At 42.1% G+C, this 20,944-nt stretch overlaps 1 protein-coding gene across 7 annotated transcripts in view; it reads left to right on the top strand.

Moving 5' to 3' along the window:
* ZBED1 (zinc finger BED-type containing 1) overlaps positions 1-20,944 on the top strand; it is a 282,308-nt gene that overhangs the window by 210,671 nt on the left and 50,693 nt on the right. For all 7 annotated transcript variants that reach the window (XM_074966131.1, XM_074966120.1, XM_074966152.1 and 4 more), the window contains one exon: positions 13,252-13,459. In XM_074966131.1, coding sequence (XP_074822232.1) covers positions 13,252-13,459 — 208 coding nt within the window. The remainder of the gene's footprint in view (positions 1-13,251; positions 13,460-20,944) is intronic.

Here is a 20,944-nt window from a genome sequence, read left to right as displayed (position 1 = left end):
GGCAGGCTGGGATGCATCACTCCCAATCAGGAGGTAGTAACTAGAGCTGGGTGGTGTACTGGTGGAGCCCCTTCCAGGCAGATGGGCCAAATTTAAATGGCATTGAGATGTGGTGTATGGGGTCCTGCTGCTCCCCCATGGATGTAGGATCTGCCATGTCATTTGGAGCCTGGGATTGGGAGAAGGAGCCCATTCCCCATGTCACAATACTACTCAGATTTGGCTTGGCCACCCCCATCATGTCAGTAGGGAAGGGGCTTTGCTGTTATGCCACCCAGCCCTGGTTGTTGCCTCCCCATTGGCAGCGGTCTGCCCCGACATGGTCTCGGCCAGGTGGGTGGGGCTGACCACAGCCAGATATGCAACAATATATAATATAATAATATACAATATCAATGGTTTGCTGTGATGTCAGACCGTCGGTCATTGCAAGTCCACCAGAAGTTGAGGCCACCTATGTTTCCACTCCTAACTATGTCACTGCTGTGAATCCCATTCTTAGGGACCTGACTCTCCCCATGCATTGTGCGCATGTAACCTGGGCTATGGATTCCATTAGGCTTCAGAGCACCTACAACACCTGTGTTGCAACGTTGAGCCTACATCTCTTTTCTGGATCTAGCCAAGTCACTTAGGTACTTTAGAAATGTTATCTGCCATTTAGAACTCATCCCATTGCACGGATCTAATCCAAATTTGATTTATTATACCAAATCTGGGAGTTTCAACTGAGCCTAAGGGAATTAGGTACCCAAATCCCATTGAAATTCAGTAGGATTTGACCAATTAACTCCCTTAGGCTCTTTTGGAAATCTCATGCCAAAAGTATAGCGATTCCAAAGCAAAATGGGATGAGGTAAGGGCAGTGAGGCAATCTCACCTATCTCCTTACTATAGTTGATTTAAATGAGAACCTGAATGCTATCATAACATAATTTGGGGGTTTAATTTAAGGGGGAAAAAGTCGGTTGAAAACATGTGTGAGTTCATTTGGCAAACAAAGGTCAGCCCTTTCATTGCTAGGCTTTTTACTTTGCTTCCCAGGCCCCTCTTTGCTAATCCATGCCGTTCATGCTCAGCCCGTTGCTTTTCAAAGTGAATCAAAAGGAAAGCATTTTTTTAAAAAATGCAAATGGCGCATTGCTTAAACAATTTCAGTTTCTAAAAATTATTTGGGTTGGCATATGACACATGAGCTAATGTGGTTTTTTCCCCCTACACTTCCTTTAACATAGAAAAACATCATGTAGCTCAAATAGCCTGTCTACAAAGTCATTAAAAGGAGGATTTCAGATTTTTTTTAAAATCTGATAAAATATTAACTCACTAAAGGTGCATAATAAGTGCAATTTATCAGCTAGTCTTACAATTCAGTCTTGGGTATCAATACCACATTCTTGTCAGGCTGTATGCTCTTCTTGGGACTGGGACTGTGTCTTTGTATGTTTGAAAACCACGCAGCACATTATAGGCACTACCACAATATAAATGTTAAATTAATAGTAATTGCATGTAGAAGAGGCATGTATTAAAAAACCTTAGGAGCTGACAGTGACATGGTGTGTAAATCTCTCGAGCTGTAAGTTGATGGTATTATTTCCCACTTAAGAGATTTTTTTTTCCATACCAAATTGACAGTTGTTTTCCTTGTATGCTGAAAATGCTTTTCAATATATTTTAAATACACTTGTTTATTTATTTCATTCTTTTGCTATGGTGAATGATTCCACTCATCAGTAAACTTAACAAGGCCATTACAACATCCTTAGGGAAAACAGAGCATCCACACATACCACCAAAGGTGATTAGAATACAAATTGCCAGACTTGAGGACAATGAAATACTGTTTGAGAGTACCTGAGTGTCTTTTTGGCACTGGGTTGGGGAGGGAGGGAAATCTATAAGACCTTGAATACATTTCTTTGTAGCACTGAAGTTGAGAGATTTTAATATATTAGCCCATTTTAGGCAGATGACAAAGCTAATGAATTTCAGGCTGAACCCTGTCTAAGCCACTTTAAAATCAGACAATAATTCTGAACTATTGACTGGTTCAGAAATTCATGATTGCACATTTTGTAGGTGAGTGCAGAAATTTATTCTTATTATAGTATGCAACCCTCTCTAAACATGCTGGTTTGTGGGGTATGGCTGTATGGTACAATCAAAATTATAGAGACAGCTATGTGTATGAGTTATGTATGTGTGCTTGTGTGTAATATAACACATATATATGCATACACACTTAGACCCTGATCCTACAAACATGTATGCATATGAGTAACTTTACATATGTGAGTAGTCCCATGGAAGTCAAAGGGACTAATCACTTATGTAACGTATCAGAGGGGTAGCCGTGTTAGTCTGGATCTGTAAAAGCGGCAAAGAGTCCTGTGGCACCTTATAGACTAACAGATGTATTGGAGCATAAGCTTTCGTGGGTGAATGCCCACTTCGTCGGATGCACCCACTTCGTCAGATGCATCCGACGAAGTGGGCATTCAGCCACGAAAGCTTATGCTCCAATATATCTGTTAGTCTATAAGGTGCCACAGGACTCTTTGCCGCTTATATAACGTTACTCATATGCTTAAATAGTTCACAGGATCGAACCTTAAGAAGAAAACTGATATATGATGGGTAGGGTACAAATATATATACAATTTGTATACACCTAAAATTTATTATTAATAGCTAAAGGAAGTTGTAATTTATTATTTATATTATGGTGGCACCAAGCAGCCCAAGTCAAGATCCTGGCCCCATGGTGCGAGGTGCTATACAAATACATAGAGACAGTTTACAATCTAAATAAAGAAGATAGACAGGGTGGGAGAAAGGAAGCATTGTTATCCCCATTTTACAAATGAGAACAAAACCAAAGAAATTGAAGGTGAAATCCTGACCCCATTAAAGTCAGTGAGGAGTTTTACCTTTGACTTCAATGGAGCACAGATTTTGCCTACACGACTTGCCCCAGATTATACAAGAAGTCTATAGTTGAACCAGGAATTGAAGCCAGATCTTCTGAATCTTAGTCTAATGCCTTAATCACAAGACCATGCTTCATCTCCTGTGCCCTATATTACCACCTACATTTCCTAAGAGCCAACCATCCCTATTTGCCCTTCATACTGTGATTAATTAGCTGATTTTTTTACAGGCATCATGGCAGAGCTGGGTCTAGGGGAGAACTTTGAAGGAGGAGAAGATAGTAGCTTTATGGATTAGCTCAAAGAGGGTCTTCCTGCATTATTGGTTGCACTGAAGGAGGCATAAGGATATTTGTGTGTAACACTAATTTGTTGTATACATGTGAGATATTCACAGAGAGCCAGATTTTCAGACAAACTCAGCATCTAACAGCTACCATTTAGTCTCCCACATAAGTGGTTGGATTTTCAGACAAACTCAGCTCCTAATGTAGTTATCTAAATCAAGTGTCCAGATTTTCAATAGTGATCAGCGTCCAGCAGCTGCATTGTTCAGTGGTTTACTGAGCAGTATTGTTGTCAACTGAAATAATATCTACATACTTCACCTGATAAACATCAGAACTCTTCTAAAAGGTCTATATGTTTATTGTAATAACGAGTCAGTTACAGTAGCAACTTGCTCATTCAGGATAGTTCTGGCAGTCAGAGAATCCACATCGCATACATTGCAATTCTGACTTTTGTTTAGCACAGTCTTGTTTTTTCCTAACTAGTTTAAAAGATTTTTCTCATTCCATAATGTCAAACACTCTATGAAACTGTAAATATCTCAGTCTCCACAGGTGGCGAGTTCGCCACCTTTGGTTTCATGTCTCAGCTGCAAATTAATGATGCCAGCTTTATCAATATAACATAGATACAAAACTCAGCTGCAGATGTGCTGTATTGCTCAATCTTAAACGATTGAAGTCTATAGGACTTTGCAATTCGCTTCAGTGGGAGCAGGATTGGGTCCATAATTTATTTTTTACCAAACCCTTTCATTTTGTTCCACGTTAAATTATTTTTAGTGCAAATCACAAAATAAGAAATTTCACCATCAAGCAGCATTTCTTATTGAAGTAGGATGGTGTGGCTGCCTTATCTGTTTTAAGATTGAGGTTGTGAATGCTTGTCTTGAATAATAATGCACTGGAGGGAATGTATTTTCAGGAATAAAATGTTTTTCTGCATCCAGACCCAACTAAGAATGCTCTATTTTGTTTTAATGAGAAAAAAATCCATTATAAAACAATGAATTAAAATTAAATATGAATTTGTAACTTGTTTTTTGTGTTTTCCAGAAAGCCAGGTTGGGTTTTATGTATTTTCACTATACACATAATACATAAATCAACACTCTTTTGTGCCCCATGGCAGAATGCAGGTGTGTCAAAAATCTAATCAGCCCTTAAGGAGCTTACTATGTTTATAGGCTTTTCATTTTTGTCAAAAACCTGATGAGTTTCACTTATTGTTTGTTGCATTTGGGCTCTGTCTTTTTTTTTCCCCCCGCCTGATAAACCTAAGCCTTGTCTACACTAGAAAGTTGTACCACTTTAAGTATACAGGTACAGTTAATCTTTGTAGTGTGGACGCAGTTATTGTAGGCAGGACTTCTAGCACCGCCTGTTAAGGTTGTCTGACACTTCTCGTTTTAAGACCCTGCTTTCAGTTGCTTATAATATTGCCAAACTTCAACTGTTTGGGCTGAAATTTCCCACGTTGTGTGTTTGCCTCAGGCTGGATTTTTTTGGAAAATGTGAGCCAAAATTGTTCAGCTGGTTCTGACAATGAGGTGAGGGAAAAATAGTTATTTTGCCCAGGATAAAAAGGTCTAGCAACCTTTAGAAAAAAAACCTCCAGCATCCCCAAGCTTTGGAGCAGGGACTTGAAACTTGGCAGGGGATGTCCTTTGTGTCAGGGATATGCCTTTTGCCATCTCTATGGAAATCCACCCCAGTTTGGCTAAATTATAAGCCTTTGAAAAATGGCAATTCACAGATGCTCAGTAGAGACATCTTAAATTTTAGCAGCTAAACTTCCTGAAGATTCAGTTTGCACTGTGCTTGCTCCATGTCCGGACTAAGCAGGACTTTCCTGCAGTTGAAGCTCTGGTCTGCTGTGGGCTGTGCCAGGTCCAGGTCTGGACACTTGAACTGAGAGCAGAGAGCCTGTCTCTCCTGTGCTTTCAGTGACCCCCATGCAGGGAAAGCAGGGTGGAAGAGGAAGCTGCCTCATTCAAATACAGAGGGAACAAGAGCTAGACCACTTGAGGGAAGAGAGAGGGAGGAAAGAGATTGGGACAAGGAGTCTGGGTGGGCAGAAACTGGAGTGGGAGTAAGAGAAACTGGGAGCTGAGATGGGAGGAGTCTAGGACTGGCTGGGCAAAGGAGACTGGGACTGAACCAGTGCAGCGGGGGAGGAGAGACAGCCCTGAGGAGCTGGAGTATTGGGGTGGGAGGCTGAGCAAAGAAACAGGGACAAGGATCTGTAGGAACAATGAGATTGGATGAGGAGCCCAGGAACAGAGATTGGGACGGGGAGCCAGTTGGGATGGGGAACATGAGCGGGGGAAGGGAAGGTGACTGGAGGTTAGAGTGGGGGAAATGATACAGATCAGATCAGGAAGGGGAAGGGTTCGAGCTTGAGGTAAAAGGGCAGAAGAGGCTGTGCCCACTAAAGAACACTCCTGCTCCAGGCATTGGAATGGAATCAGAGATCCCTGAGACTCACCATTCCTCTGCTGTGAGCAAATATCTCTGAAACCCCATGGCAAAGTGGCCCACCACTCTCTAATACTGGCCCATCTAGAGGATAACAGCCTACTACTGTTTTCAGTTACACTGTTAGCTCAAGTGACAGAGTTCTATATGGTGGATCTAAATGTTCCAACCTTGCTGATGACCCATGTGGGTGTCAATATGATGCCACACAATGGAATTTTGGTATTTTTAGTTTGCTTTTTGAAAACCTAGGAAATAACACGCAAAAAATTGTTAGGAAATGACAGAATTAAGGCTGCCTGTGCAACCACCTGTAGAAAAAATATTTTGTGATCATTTAATTAAAGACTGTATCATAATGTATAGGCACAAGTGGGCCAAATTATGATTCCACAGATAACTTTCATTCTGGCTTTTCCCAACTGTGGAGTGACTTGACTTTGTAACCTTAATGTTCTTTTAACATAGATTTTGTGTGTAGGATATCAGTATAAAGATGCTTTAGACCAGTATAACTATTCCTGTGCCAGTATAATTAAAGCAGTACAACCCCATAGTGTGGATGCCGTTATCCTGGCATAAAGGTGCTTATGCTGGTATTCCTGCACAGAAGGGGGAACAAGCTATACCAGTATAAGATACCTGTTTACCAGTATAATTGTATCCACAATAGGGATTGTACTGGTATAACTATACTGGAACTATGTAAATTGTAGCAGTTTAGTGAGCATGACCTTGTTGGCAAAAAAAAAAATCACACCCCTAACAGAAATAGTTACACTGGTATAAAAACTGAGTGTAGACAATGCCTTGTCCTCTCATGTGGAACAGCCTTCTATTCATTGTTCCCCCTGGAATTTCTTTTTTAGAACACACTCTTCCTTTGTAAACCAGAGGAACGCACATCTGGGAATAATATAAAGCCTGTGAAAAATACTTTGAGAGAGAGATTCAGCTCCTCCGCAAAATGAATTGCATGTAAATATGTATAACTGAGCCTTCTCAATGCCTAGCATTGCCTTGTGCTGCCATGGCTGGAGACTTAGGTGCAGGAGCAATGCCCTCTGAGTTGGGTGACATTTTTCTGTCAGAAATTTTTTGATGACAAATGCAAATTGAGCAACACTGAAACAGTTCATGAATTTGTGTCAGTTTTGTTTTAGTCAGGGAGAAAAAAATCTGAAAAAATCAAAATGTTTCATTTTGACATTTTCTAAATTTAAACATTTAATTTTTTCAGTTTGAAACAACTTTTTGTTTCAGAATTTCCTTTTTATTTTTATAACCAAAACAATCAAATGTTTAAAAAGGTTGAGATCAAAATCCAGCATTTAAACTTTGTTCAGTCCTAAATTAAATATTTTACTTTTCAATTTGCAAATAAAAATAATTGTTTTGACTTCAACCAGAAATTATCCCCCCACCCCATCTGCCAGCAAACTGAAACACCTGTTATTTGCACAGCTCTCCTTGGGACTGCTGTTCCCTGAGCCTGTTGAAAACAGGCAGGCAAGGGGGACATGTTGATTACTCCATGGGAGAGATACTTTAAATCTTTTGTGCCATGCTTGATTTATTTAAAGTAAAATTTGAGAAATATACATATCTTTAAAACAAAACAAATTGAAGTAACTTTTTGTAAATAACAGTCTTTCTTTAATAAATCCTTTGTTTTAAAGCTTTTAAAATACACTTACGTACAATATTTAATTTCTCATGAAAGCAAAGTAGCAATGTTTGTAATCAACTCTAGTACTGTCCAAGTTCCTACATACAGTTCTGTGAAGGTTCCTTGGTCCTGACCTGCGACATTTATTACGCCAGTCCAGAACTTCTTGCTATGCCATGTGCACTATGGACTAGATGAGATAAAACCAGCCGTTTAATATAAGGCTTTTTTCATTGGCTTGCTCTCCCCTGACCAAGAGAGAGGTTTCTTTAGAAAAAATAAAGGCAATTCACAATGCCATTTCTCATTGGGCAACTGTATATCTCAAAACTTAGCAAAAACTCTCCATTATTCACCATTCATAGAAGATAATCATTATAAATGCCTTCTTATTAAGTGTAGCTAATTAAAACATTTATGTATACAACAATACAACTAAATGCAGCTCAGTAGAATATAACTATCTTTACAAGAATGGTCTTTCAGAGCAGTTAATGAAGTACAATATGCTTGCTTGTGCTAATTTATTTGTATTTTGCAGAATCTCATGGCAGCATGGCATTTTATGCAGTTCTCAGTATGCATACTGTCAGTCCTCTGCTTGGATACTTCAGTAATAATGGTTAACCAATCGCAAAGCAAAAGCCCTATTAGCAGCTTACTTATTAATTTATTTTCTGTCATGTTTCTACTGGTGATGTCTGTTTAAACAAAGATTTATGGAGTCAATCCAGCTGAATCAGAGAAAATAACGTATAAAACAGTTGAATCAAAACAGATTGTGACTGCTAATGGTCTGTATGTTGCCATTTCTTCTTTAAATCCACTTTCAAAGCCACTCTAAAAACACTGGGGAGAATTACTAATCCCAAGGCAATTTGTAATGAAACAAGTCTGAAAGATATTGTTATATGGCTTCCCTATCAGAAGAATACTAATATCCCTCTCAGCTGCAGGTAGTTTGCAGTGAGGATATAAGATGGAAATGCTGCATGTTCTTGGCATCAAATAGTCTTTGAGCTATTGGAAAAATAGAAATAGTTTTTGTTCTTTTATTTCACCCCTTCAGGGCCCATGAGTAAAGCTGATGATGTGTCTGGACAAAAGAAAATCAATAGTGTACCATTTTTAGTACCTGCTGAATGTTAGGTAATTAATAATTTAAAAAAAGAGAGCTTGTTACACTGGTGAGGTTTACCCTGTTGTCAGAAAACCGACCTGGTTCAGTTGTTTGCTGTATTTATATGCTCTGTCTTCCTGTAGATATGGACATTAAAACTGCTCTTCCTCAAATTGCAGGAAAGATTTTTCACTAACCTTGATGTGAATCTTTTCAAAGCCTTTAGGAGAATGGGGAAAAATATTTGTTGAATACTGAAAAATCTCAGTTTGCCAAATTTGTTCTTGGATTAATATTAGTTAGGAAATTCTTAAACAAGAGGAGGAGGAGGAAGACGTTCTAGCAGAAATGACTGTGCCTGCTCAAGGACTGAACAAGAATTTCTGCAAAGAGGAAGCTCTTAAGCAGTGACCAAAATAGTGTGATGGAATTTATACTTTAGAAATTACACCCCTGAGTGGGTGTGAGCTCTCTCCCTCCTCACCTGGATCACAGGAATAGGCTCAGATTTGGTGCTCTGCTTCCTGGAGGTGCAGCCCAAACGATGGAACGCAAAGGCATCTCTGAGTCCCCTTTGCACTCACCAAATTCAGTGCATCTCCAGAAGTCAAAAGTCTCTTTGGGCAGCCCTGGAGCTGCTCTAATAGAGCTGGTTGAAATTTTTCATCCTAAACGTTTTTCAGCAAAAAATGCAAATTCAGCAATGCTGAAATATTTTGTGAACTCCTTTTGGTTTCGCTGAATTGTTTGTGTGGAAAAAAGAAAACCTCTGACAAAGTCGAAATGTTTCATTTTGACATTTTCTAATGAAAGCATTTCCATTTTTCAGTTCCAACCAGTTTTCATTTAGAAATTTCCTCAGATTTATTTTAAAAAATTCAAAAATGTTAAATGCTCGGAATCTAAATGAAAAGTTTCATTTTGCATCAAATATTTTTGACCTTTTGATTTTGCTGAAAATTTCACAAAATGTAGTGTTTTGGGTTGACACAAAACACATTTTTTCCCTGAGTTTTCAGAATTGCTGGTGAACTGAAAAATCCATTATTTGCACAGCTCTAGCTCTAAGTTATGACAGCCTCCCGGGGCCTGCCTATGGCTTGTGACAGAAGCCAGAATGTCTATAGAAGCAAGCGTCACAGCTCTGTCCTCTTCTACCTTAACACCCCCTATGTCTGGGCTGGCAGAGGAGAGCATACAGCTGCCTAGAGCGGCCCACTGTTTAGGGTAGCCAACTTTCTATGTGCACAAAACTGAACACCCTGGTCCCACCCTCTGCCCTGCCCCTCCTCTGAGGCCACCCCTGCCATGCCCCTTCTCTGAGGCCCCGATCCCCACTCACTCCATCCCCCCTCCCTCTGTAGCTCGCTCTCCCCAACCTTACTCACTTGCTCTTTTTTACCAGACTGGCTCAGGGGGTTGGGGTGCGGGAGAGTGTGAGGATGAGGGCTCCAGCTGAGGGTGTGGGCTCTGGGGTGGGCCAGAAATGAGGAGTTCAGGGTGCAGGAGGGGGCTCTGGGCTGAGGCGGGGGTTGGGGTGTGTGTGGAGGGGTACGGACTCTGGGCTGGGGGTGTGGGGCTGGGGCTCAGGGATTTCGGGTGCAGGAGAGGGCTCCAGGTTGGGGCTGAGGGGTTCAGTGGGCGGGAAGGGGATCAGGGCTGGGGCCGAGGTCTGGGGCGCAAGGGGTGTATGAATGCACCGGCTGGGTGTGCAGTCTCTAGGGTGGGGTTGGGGATGAGGGGTTTGGTGTGTAGTAGGGGGTCCGGGCTGGGATTGAGGGGTTCAGAGAGCTGGAGTGGGATCAGGACTAGGGCAGGTGGTTGCGGTGTGGGTGTGGGGTGCAGGGGAGTTTGGGTGCAGAAGGGGGTTCCAAGCTAGGGCAGGGAGTTGGGGCATGGGAGGGGGTAGGGGTGCAGGCTCTGGCCAGCACTTACCTCAAGCAGCATGTCCCCCCTCTGTCTCCTACGCAGAGGCACAGCCAGGCCAGTGGGAGCTGCAGAGCTGGCACTTGGGGCGGGGGCAGCGTAGGAGCCGGAGCGGGGACATGCCACTGCTTCTGGGAGCCGCGCAGAGCCATGGCAGGCAGGGAGCCTGCCTTAGCCCCACTGCTCTGCTGACCAGACTTTTAATGGCCCTGTCAGTGGTGCTGACCAGAGCTGCCAGGGTCCCTTTTCCACCGGGCGTTCCGGTCAAAAACAGGACCCCTGGCAAACCTACTTGTGTCTGTGCCATGAGAATTTTCCCTGGCCCTGTGGGCTGTGTATGATTCCTACATGCTGAATGGGGGACAGAATAATCCAGTTCAGTTCAGAAGGAGAGCTTGAGTTTCACATTTACTTTATTTCGGATGTGCAAGGCCCTCTGTGATCAACCTCATGCCTTCTGACGCACTTAAACTGTTGTCAACATTGCTGGAAACAAAACTATCACAAGTTAGCAGGACTGCCACTTCTCTCTCTCCTCCAACCCAAGCATGTGTCTGAGCTCCACTGCTCCCACGTGATGGGACTCGCCATTCCTGACGCTTTACTGCAGCTGAGACTCAGACTGGGACCCCAGCGTTACCAGGTTGGCCCAAAACTAAGCCTTCCCCAGCTGAGCCAATGGATTCTGCAGGAAGCTTGTCTCAGCTTGAAGTTGCTCTGTAACCTTCCTGCCAGTGCCCAGCCCAAGTGGCGGGACTGGTTTGTGGAGTAGGGAAGGGGGAATCCTCCTTCCTTCTCCAGCTTCAGGGTGACTCCACAGCTGCTCCATGGAGGACACCAGCCCTGAATAACAGTGCTTCAGTGGAGCTGAGGAAATGGTAGAGTACAACAGAAGCCTCGCAGTCTGGACGCCGCAATTATAAAAAATATGAACTGACATGCAGATGAAATGGCCATGGAGTGCTCCTCCCATTTCAGGGGAATCTCAGAGATTCATAAAAATATCAGAATGACCTGCCAAACAGGGTCTTCATAGAGCCCAAACAGATCACTTCTATAGGGTTTCCTTATGCCACCAGCCTGCAAAGTGGGAGGGACTTTGCTGAGGTTCAGGCTATGTCTTCCATATAGTAGCATGTTACATTGCTTCTGAGCTACTCACTCCTTCCACTTTTTTCTTCCCCCCCACCCATGTTCTGTCTTCTTTGATTCCTTCCCTCTACTCCCCTTTCCACCTTTCTCTTGCTTCCTCACTTCTGCTTTCCTCTCCCCTGTATTTTCCCTTTCTTTCTTTTTTCTTCCACCATCGCTCTACTCCCCTTCCTCCTCCTCTCTCTCTTCCTAACTGTATAAAAGAGCTGTACATAGAAATGGTACAGTTATTTATCTCTGCTCTTACTGAATGCACACGCCCCATTCCAGACCATCACACACCGCCATCTGTTTTTCAGTGTATAGGCCCATTAAGGAGTAGGAATTACATATATATTAGAAAAAATTGCTACAGGAGCTTGCCATACAAACAAAAAAAGTACTCCGTTCTTTCCAAGCACCCTGTAGCATGATGACATTGTTTGGCAATTGGACCCCAAAAAGGAAGCAGTAATACTAAAGCACAGTAAGAGCAAGTCAAATTGGGAGGTTCGTATGCCATCATCAGTCTGACTCTTGGTGAAAGACTTTATAATGGAAATGTGAAGCATCACTGGGAGGAAGCTTATATTCTTCCATGTCAGAGAGCACAGTTAAACTTCCCATCATATGGTACTTAGTTTTCAGAGAAAAAGCAGAAAACCTTCAAAACTACTAACCACATGAACAATATGCATCTCTGATTCTCTCAATCCAGTTGTGCAGCAATTTTAAAAAAATGAAATGTATTTCATAACTTTTTAATTCAGTTTTTTTTCTTGTTTTTATACATACCCCTTCCATATCATCCTGATGCATGTAGCATTTTCGAAGTTGGGTGCTTCAAGTTATGCTCCTAAATCCATAATTAGACACTTAAATGGAAGCTTTGGGCTGATTTTCCAAGGTGTTGAACAACCTGTTTCCAGAGAAGTTAATAAGAGCTGCAGCTGCTTGAAAATTAGACCACTTTTATATAGGGGCCTAACTACGGATTTAGGGGCCTAACTACAGATTTAGGAGCCTAACTTTAGGCACCCAAGTTTGAAAATTGTATATAGAGATATACACAGTATGTATTTCCCTAATGAGTCCTAATAAAACTGTGTGTGTGTACACACTGTTTTGTTAATACTTATCAGGGTAGATTTATTTCTGCTCCAGTTCCCCCTCCCCGCACATGGAGACAGCTGTGGGGATGGGGGTTTGCCCCTGGGGGAGGGTAGCTTTTTAAACTCCAGCCAGAATTCAATAGAAAAGTTGCCTGGAAGAGCACATCTGCTGATTAGCCTGGCCCTGCCCACTGGTAGGGTGGCAGGGAGCTTTCTGCATTCCCACTCCAGATGAACTTACCACTGCCAGGGGCCCACAGTGTTGAGAGCTGGTGCAAACCCAAAGGTTAAATTGACCCCATCATTTTCAAAACACCTTACAAAAATTAACTAATTAATCCTTACAGTGCCAGAGGAAGGGAGGGATGATTCTATCCATTTTCTAGATCGGTAAACTGAGGCCTGGAGTTTGTCATTTTTCTCCAGGGGAGTCCATCATTGTCAGTTTTACAGTTCACATGCAATCACCAATCATCCATCATGCTGAAAGTTGTGTTTAAGATGTGTAACAGGAATCTTGTGTTGCTTGTGTGTCAGGAATCCTCATTCAGTCTCTGAAGTCATCACACTTTTTCTGCACTTTCTTCCTTAGCGGGGGTGATGCTGGTCCCTGAAAGGAAAACAGAGGATGGATTTGAGGAGCACTTTGGGTTGAACTACTTGGGACATTTCCTGTTGACTAACCTTCTCTTGGAAACACTGAAGCAATCAGGAACTCGCAGTCGCAATGCTAGAGTCATCACCGTCTCGTCAGCCACCCATTATGTAGGGAGATTGCATCTTAATGATTTACAAAGCAGGTACAAATATATTTTTTTTCCTGTTTGCACTGGACTGCCACAAACTGCATAGATTAAAGTCAGTATAAATTGTCATTCAGTGTCAGCTGTGATTTTCGTTAACCAGCGGCTCAAATAATTGCTGATACCATTAACTTTCATAACGCTGTGATAGCTTTTGGCTTGAGCAACCCTTCCAGTCATGGGTAGGAAAGAAAAATAGCATATAAACACACTTATAAATTGAGTCTGTTTTACACTTGGCCTTGAAAATCTTTGGGCGCATTTTGGTTCTTATATAATTGTGATGAATGTGGTATAAAAAACATTAGACTGACTCCATAACCAGGGCATTCAGGATTCTATGTAACTGGGGCTTTGTAAAATGGCGTATGGATATGTAAAATGGATTCTGGACTCAGGTAATTGTCCTACAATCAGATCCACAGGCAGATGCCAGCACAGAGCCCCATTGTAATTCCCCTCCAGTGTAACGCACCACCGTTGTGGTATGCCAGAGCCGTTCTTAGCTTAAAGGGTTTCAGTGCTTCTGGACTACTGAAACTTTGTGATCTGCCAAAGCCAGCCACTCCTGCCTGGCTGGCTGGCTTTTAGCTTCTCCCCCACCCACACATTGTCAGCTTCTTCTTCCTTGGCAGCTCCACCAGCTGGCACACAGGTCTACTCTAACTAGCCAGAAGCACGCTGTATAAACTTCTCCTCAGAAACCCTGCCAGCTGGCTGCCACTTCACCATGTTGCAGATGGCATTCCTCCTGCTCAAGTACCATAACCTAACCCCCTCACTGCTTCTCCTGCTTCCCTCCACAGCTAGCATGCTATATCCCTACTATGCCTTTTGTCCACCCTGCCTATTTGCCTTTTCCCTAAGTGTACGCCTACAGCTGCTGCCCAGCTGCTCCTGCTCTGCTCTCTCTCCACTGTCCTCCAGCTACACAGTACTCCCACTCCACACACTGTGCCAGCTTTCCCTGTTCGGCTCTCAGCCTTACTGATCAGCCCCTCTGACTGACTGCAACCATGTTCCCACACCCCAACATACCTGCCATGCCCCTTTGCCCGCCTCCTAGCTTTGTCACCCCCATGTCTTCTGAACTTTCCAAAAACGTTGACTGATTAAGGGGTTAACAGAATCCAAAAGTATATTAATGCCTTTTTTTAAGCTGGGCAAAGGTGCTACGTAGCAGCATTTTTCCAAATAACAGACCATGTGACTCTGTTTTCTCTTTTGTGCAAGAAAATACAAACCTTTATGCTAAGTGAAACAGGGCTGCTTGTTTAATTAATTTGAGAGTGAGAGAATTGTGTTTCTAAGCTCGATTTACTAACTAATTCAAATGGCTTTATTCTTGCAGTCAAAGTCAAAGAGTTTCAGCTGGTTTCATACTGAAACTAAGCATTTCACATAATTTCCATACCCAGTCATATCTCAGTCCCTGTGACCCTCAACAAGGACCTTAGCAAACATTTTGAGGCACCTGGTCTGACTTTTCACTTTGGAATGAAACCTAAAGGCAGAAGGCTTGTGTCTTTTATTGCAAATATTTCACATGTGAACACCACATTAAACATGTCAAGACTTTCTATCTGATTTCTGATTTTATTCTAGGCTATCCATTTCATCACAAGTATATTGCATAATCTCCACAGAGCAGTTGTAATTTCATCTCTCACTTGTAAAACAAGCAAGGAAATTTATCCTTATACTTCACATAAAGTACATATTCATTGTCTATGATCTGTATGCACTGGATCAGTGGTTCTCAAAGCTGATCCGCCGCTTGTTCAGGGAAAGCCCCTGGCGCGCCGGACCGGTTTGTTTACCTGCCGCGTCCGCAGGCCATTGGCCTGGTTCACCACTCCAGGCCAATGGGGGCTGCGGGAAGGGAGGCCAGCACATCCCTTGGCCCATGCCGCTTCCCTGCAGCGCCCATTGGCCTGAAGCAGCAAACCGCAGCCAGTGGGAGCCGCGATCGGCTGAACCTGCGGACTCAGCAGATAAACAACCCAGTCCGGCGCGCCAGGGGCTTTCCCTGAACAAGCAGCGGTCCGGCTTTGAGAACTACTGCACTGGATGATGCCATTTAATGCAGCTCTGCTATGTCTGTAGATAACAACAGCTTCCTTTATTACAGAGAAACCTTGTACATCTTTAGTTTAGGATGTATTTTACCAGTAGCTCATTGTTATTAACTCTTTTTTCAGGGAGATATAAACATAAATGTTTAATTTAGAAAAGCTGTGGCTTAATATGTATAGGAAAAATCTTGCAGCAAAAGTGCCAGTGAGTTTAGTATGCAGTCTTGGTGTTGCACAGGTGTAAATTAGGACAGAATCTGTCTAGTTGTGTGCATTTCTAACCAGTGGGAGTTCTGCCTGAATAGAGAGTTCTGACCTACCATATATACACACCCACCAATGATTTCAAGAAGTGAATTGCAATTTGAACTCCAGACCTACATCTGTGAAAAGACAGCCCTCTCCCCAGATAGGAGAGGCTCTCCACTTATTTTCTCAGTGCCAGATGAATTGTTACTCAACAAATGACCCCACTCAAATCAGTGAACCTAGCTGTGTGTGTGTGTGTGTGTGTGTGTGAGAGAGAGAGAGAGACTGACTGACTGACTGACTGCTCACCAATGTAAGGGAGTTCAATAACCTGGCCTATGCCGGCATGGAGAACTATTACGGTACCATAAATACGCAGAAATTGACTGTACCACACGACTTGAGATGCGTTGATTCAGAGTAGGATATAACAACTTCACAGCTATAATAAGTAAATCCCAGAATAACCATTACAGTATTGACAGGTTTCAGAGTAACAGCCGTGTTAGTCTGTATTCGTAAAAAGAAAAAAGAAAAGGAGTACTTGTGGCACCTTAGAGACTAACCAGTTTATTTGAGCATGAGCTTTCGTGAGCTACAGCTCACTTCATCGGATGTTGTTCATTGTGCTAACTCCTAATGATTTCCCCCTATTTCTTTCTTTTAAAAGTGTTTTTAAAATACTAATGTAACAGATTATTGCTACTTTTCTAATGTAATATAAGGACCTAAATCCACATAAGCAACAGAATCAAAGTTAAAGTAGTCATACCACCCTTATCTCACCCTTTCCTGCCTACATGTTGCAGTAACATTCATGGCTCTTGGGAGATTTCACATCACAGGACTCTTAAAGCTCCACAGCACACTACTTAGGACCACTGTCTTGGACTTAACCTGGTGAGGAGTGAGTCCCCATAGTGCTTTTAAAGATGCAAATCCTTTGTGGTTTTTTTTTAAAGTCTATGTGTGCATGTGTGTATATAAAATATGCCCCAGGGAGGCCAACATAGTTAGTTTTACGATACAGTGTGTCTCTCTCCATTTGTTCTGCTGAACTGCCACATTTTCTAAGAGACAATGCCAAAGTCACCCCTTGTTTTTGCAGTTAAGATGACTGCAAAATCTGTGTGACCATTTTTCACATACCTACACAAATTACAAAATTTTGTAATTTTGAGCTGCCTTTGGTTGGTTCTGATTGGTCACGTGATATTGGTTCCGGTTTTCTGATTGGCTGAACGTACCCCATATTATCAGGAGAGTTAGTAGATCACCTCCCTTTGAATAAATTGCTATGTGTGCTGTCTCTGAGGCAGTCTGGTAGAAATATCGATAAAAGCAGGGATAACTGCTTATCATGCACTCATCCATCCAAAGATACTTCCGGGATTTTAAATTGGTGGTGCCCAAACTGATGACCCATTAGTAACACCAGTAGGGAGACCCATCCCTCCATCTGAGACCCCAGAGAGAGAAAGGTAGAAGGCCATCACTACTTCGGTGCACAAACACCAGGTAGGGAGCTGGCCAAGGAGCTGCCCTGTATTAAATTCTCTGCTCCACCAGACTTCCTCTGTCACCTTTTCCATACTCTGTGGACTCCTTGTTGGATTTTTCTTCTGTTTCTTTCTTTTTTTTAAATGGAACACTTCACGAATATGAATGTCATTCTGGTGCAGGGGCCATGCTAGTTGGATATAATCTGTTTTATCTACACCTCTGTTCTCTTGCTCCAACTGCCCAAAATTCTGGTTTGAAGTCACAAACCACATCGAATACACTGGCCACAAAACACCAGAAGGAGAAATGATTTTAAAATGGTCTCTTTCCTGTGAATAAAGTTACATAAAATATATACAGTGACCTTTGTTATGTTTCTCTTTCTCGTGTTTGTGCTTCTAGTGCTCTGACTTCTCCAGGTCTTTCTCCTGTACCTTTCCCCCTCTTATATACCTATTAATTTGCATCTTTTTTCTTTTGATTTCTTTGTTGTATCAATTCCTTTTTCCTCCTTTATTTTCTCTCTTTTTAGTCTGTTTACTTGATTTCTAATTTTACATTTTCATCTTCTTTTCTCTTTTTCTTTTGTATTTTTATTTCTGTATCTTGTTCTTTTAGCTTTTGCCTCTCTATTTCCATCCTTACCTTTGTTTTCCTGCTCTGCTTGTTCTGTTTCTCCTTTCCACTTTCTTCTCCATTTTACCTCCTCTTTCTCTGCTTCTCATCCGCTTGCCCTTCCACCCCTCCAACCCCATTCCTCTCTTCTGGATGTTTATTTCCCACTAACAGGGCATGCTGTCTGGGTACACTGTGACAAGACACAGCTTGTTCCACATGGACAAAGCATAGCTTATTTCATGAGGTCTGTTGGAAAGGAAAACTCACAAAAGCAATGACTGTTCTCACAATGCTTTTGCTGAAGAACATGCTAAAGAACATCAAACATCTTTGTGGTCTTTCAGATCCAGTCCATTTTCAACAGATCTCACATGAGCTAAGGCGAATCCTACTCCATCATCCACATTTTGAAAAATAGCTCTTTAAAGAGTAGTGTATTCCATGAATGTATTCTCTGCATGTCAGAAAACAAAGTTGTGCCTGGAGGTGGGTGGGAAACAATTTTCTTGCCCCATGAGAATTTTTGAGATTTTGAATTTTTGCCCATCCCAAATGGGATGAAAAATTGAAATCTAATAAATAAATAAATTAATTAATTAAATTAAATAAATCACAGGCCCATAATATGAAAAAAAAAACACATTAGATTGGGTCAGTCAAAATGTTCCAATGTACATCTACACTTGGAGCTGGAGATGTAATTCCCAGCTTGAGGAGGCATACGCACACTAGCTCTGATCAAGTTAGCACACTAAAAATAATGTAGCTATGATGGTGTGAGTGGTGAAATGGGCCAGCTGTTCAAGTATGTGCCTCAGATGGGGTTATACTTGGGATGTCTAGCCCCTGACACCACTCACACTGTGCCAATTTATTCATACCTTAAAATAGTTTGGTTTTAGTTCAGTTAAAATACTGGTGAAGATTTGGTGAAGGTATAGGGGGAAGATAGGACTAACTTCTTATTTTATCCAAACCATCTGCCTCTCAAGTTTTAAATTGAAGTGAGGAATAGCCCCTCATCCCCACAGAAATGGAACCTAAGGTTATATATCTCTGAATAACTGGGACTATTATGTATTTTTAATTGCTCATATAAGACTGGTAGAAAATTTTCTCTGCCAAGCTTGTTGTGTTTTTGACTAAATAAATATTTTTTGTAAAAGGTGTCTGTTTTCAACAACAAAAAATTCAAATTTTCATTGAAAACCCAGATGCCCGAAAAATGAGCTATTTTATCTGAAAATTGTAATATTTTGATTTGGAAATGCTGCCACAATGCCTCATGTGAATTGAAGTTCAGTTCCTTCATGTCGCTATTCTCCTTCATGGGATGGGCTCCCTGGCCACACTGCATCTCCCATACTGCGCTACCACAACTCTTCAAGGGGGTTGACTTTTGTGCAGCATGGGAGACGTAATCCAACGGGGGAGCCCAGCCTACAGAAGAGAATGGGAGCTTGAGGCACTGGAACTAAAGTTCCCAGGAGGCACTACAGCAGCATTTCCAACTCAAAATATTTTCATGTTCGGATGATCTGTTTTGGTTTTCAGCTGAAATTTTTCAGTTTTCAAATTACCACTGAAAATCAAAATTTTCCACAGATAAAAGCCCCATTTTTGACCAGCTGTATTACATAAGAGCGGCCATACTGAGTCAGACCAAAGGTCCATCTAGCCCAGTATCCTGTCTTCCGACAGCGGCCAATGCCGGGTGCCCCAGAGGGAATGAACAGAACAGGTTATCATCAAGTGATCCATCCCCTGTTGCCCATTCCCAGCTTCTGACAAACAGAGGCTAGGGACACCATTTCTTACCCATCCTGGCTAATAGCCATTGATGGACCTATCCTCCATTAATTTAGCTACTTTCTTTTTGAACCCTGTTATAGTCTTGGCCTTCACAACATTCTGTGGCAAGGAGTTCCACAGGTTGACTATGCATTATGTACTCAAATGTTTTTCCCCATAAAGGAACAAATAATCCTGCCCACCCACCCTGCCTCCAGATAGTGAGATCCCCAAGCACAATAGAATAGGTGCATTTGTACACTGAGGGTGAAGGGGGTTGGATTTGGGGACACCATGTTGGAAGTAGGACACAGAGATTCCAAGTGGTTTCCTTGAGTGCTCTAATATGGAGAGGTTTGGTAACAAGGGAGGGAGGAGTAAGGCCCAGACCAGTGGATCCATCTCTAAGTTGCCTGATCAGCCATTGTAAGCTCATGTTCATGGAAGACGAGCAATGGGAGCTACTGAAGCTGCGAAAATTTGCATTAGTGGTGGCGGCGGCCATGGAGTGGCTACATGGCCTGAGAGAAGGATCTTTTCTCCCCAGCACTTGTACAGCATCATGCTTCAGAGCCCAGGTACTTGTGCTATATGTTGATTTTCAAGATTTGGCCAAGAAACTTTTAAAATATTGTTTGGAAGCATTTTTAGGCTTTGATGAGTTACTCTGCCTACTTCATACATACCTTGTTGGTCCTGGCTTTGACTGAAATGTTCATGTGTAATTTCCACAGTCTATCTCTACTTTCCACCTTGCTGCCGCTTTTGGAAATAATTGGTTTTTCATCACAAATCATGCAGGGATCAGCTTACTGTGATTCAGTGTGACAAAGTATTTGGGAAATTTAAAACCTACTGGATGGGAGGAAGGTGACAATAATACTTCTTTCCCCCTGTTTCCTTGACCACTTGAGCCACATTGCGTGGCCCGGGTTCTCAAGACACACACATGAATCATAAATGACATTTTAAAGATTTTGGTGAGGTTGGATTATTGGCTTCATACAGTTTGAAGAGAATTTTAGTGTGCCATAAATAGTTTAAAGGCAAACCAAAATTATAGGATAGAAAAGACTGCACCAAACAAGCCTCAAATCAAATATCATTCTGAGTAAGAAGGAAAGGGAAACATTTTATTTTTTGCTTTTACTGTCTGCTGAACTTTGCCATTTTAGACTTGCTAAATAAAAATCCCCTCTGCACAAGCTATTTTTCATTTTCCATACTTTTATTAATCCCACATCTT

The sequence above is a fragment of the Natator depressus genome, chromosome 1 (genome assembly GCF_965152275.1).
Source record: "Natator depressus isolate rNatDep1 chromosome 1, rNatDep2.hap1, whole genome shotgun sequence".
Lineage (NCBI taxonomy): Eukaryota > Metazoa > Chordata > Testudines > Cheloniidae > Natator > Natator depressus.
Note: the sequence above shows the minus strand (reverse complement) of the source record. Positions and strands in the feature narration are given on the sequence as shown.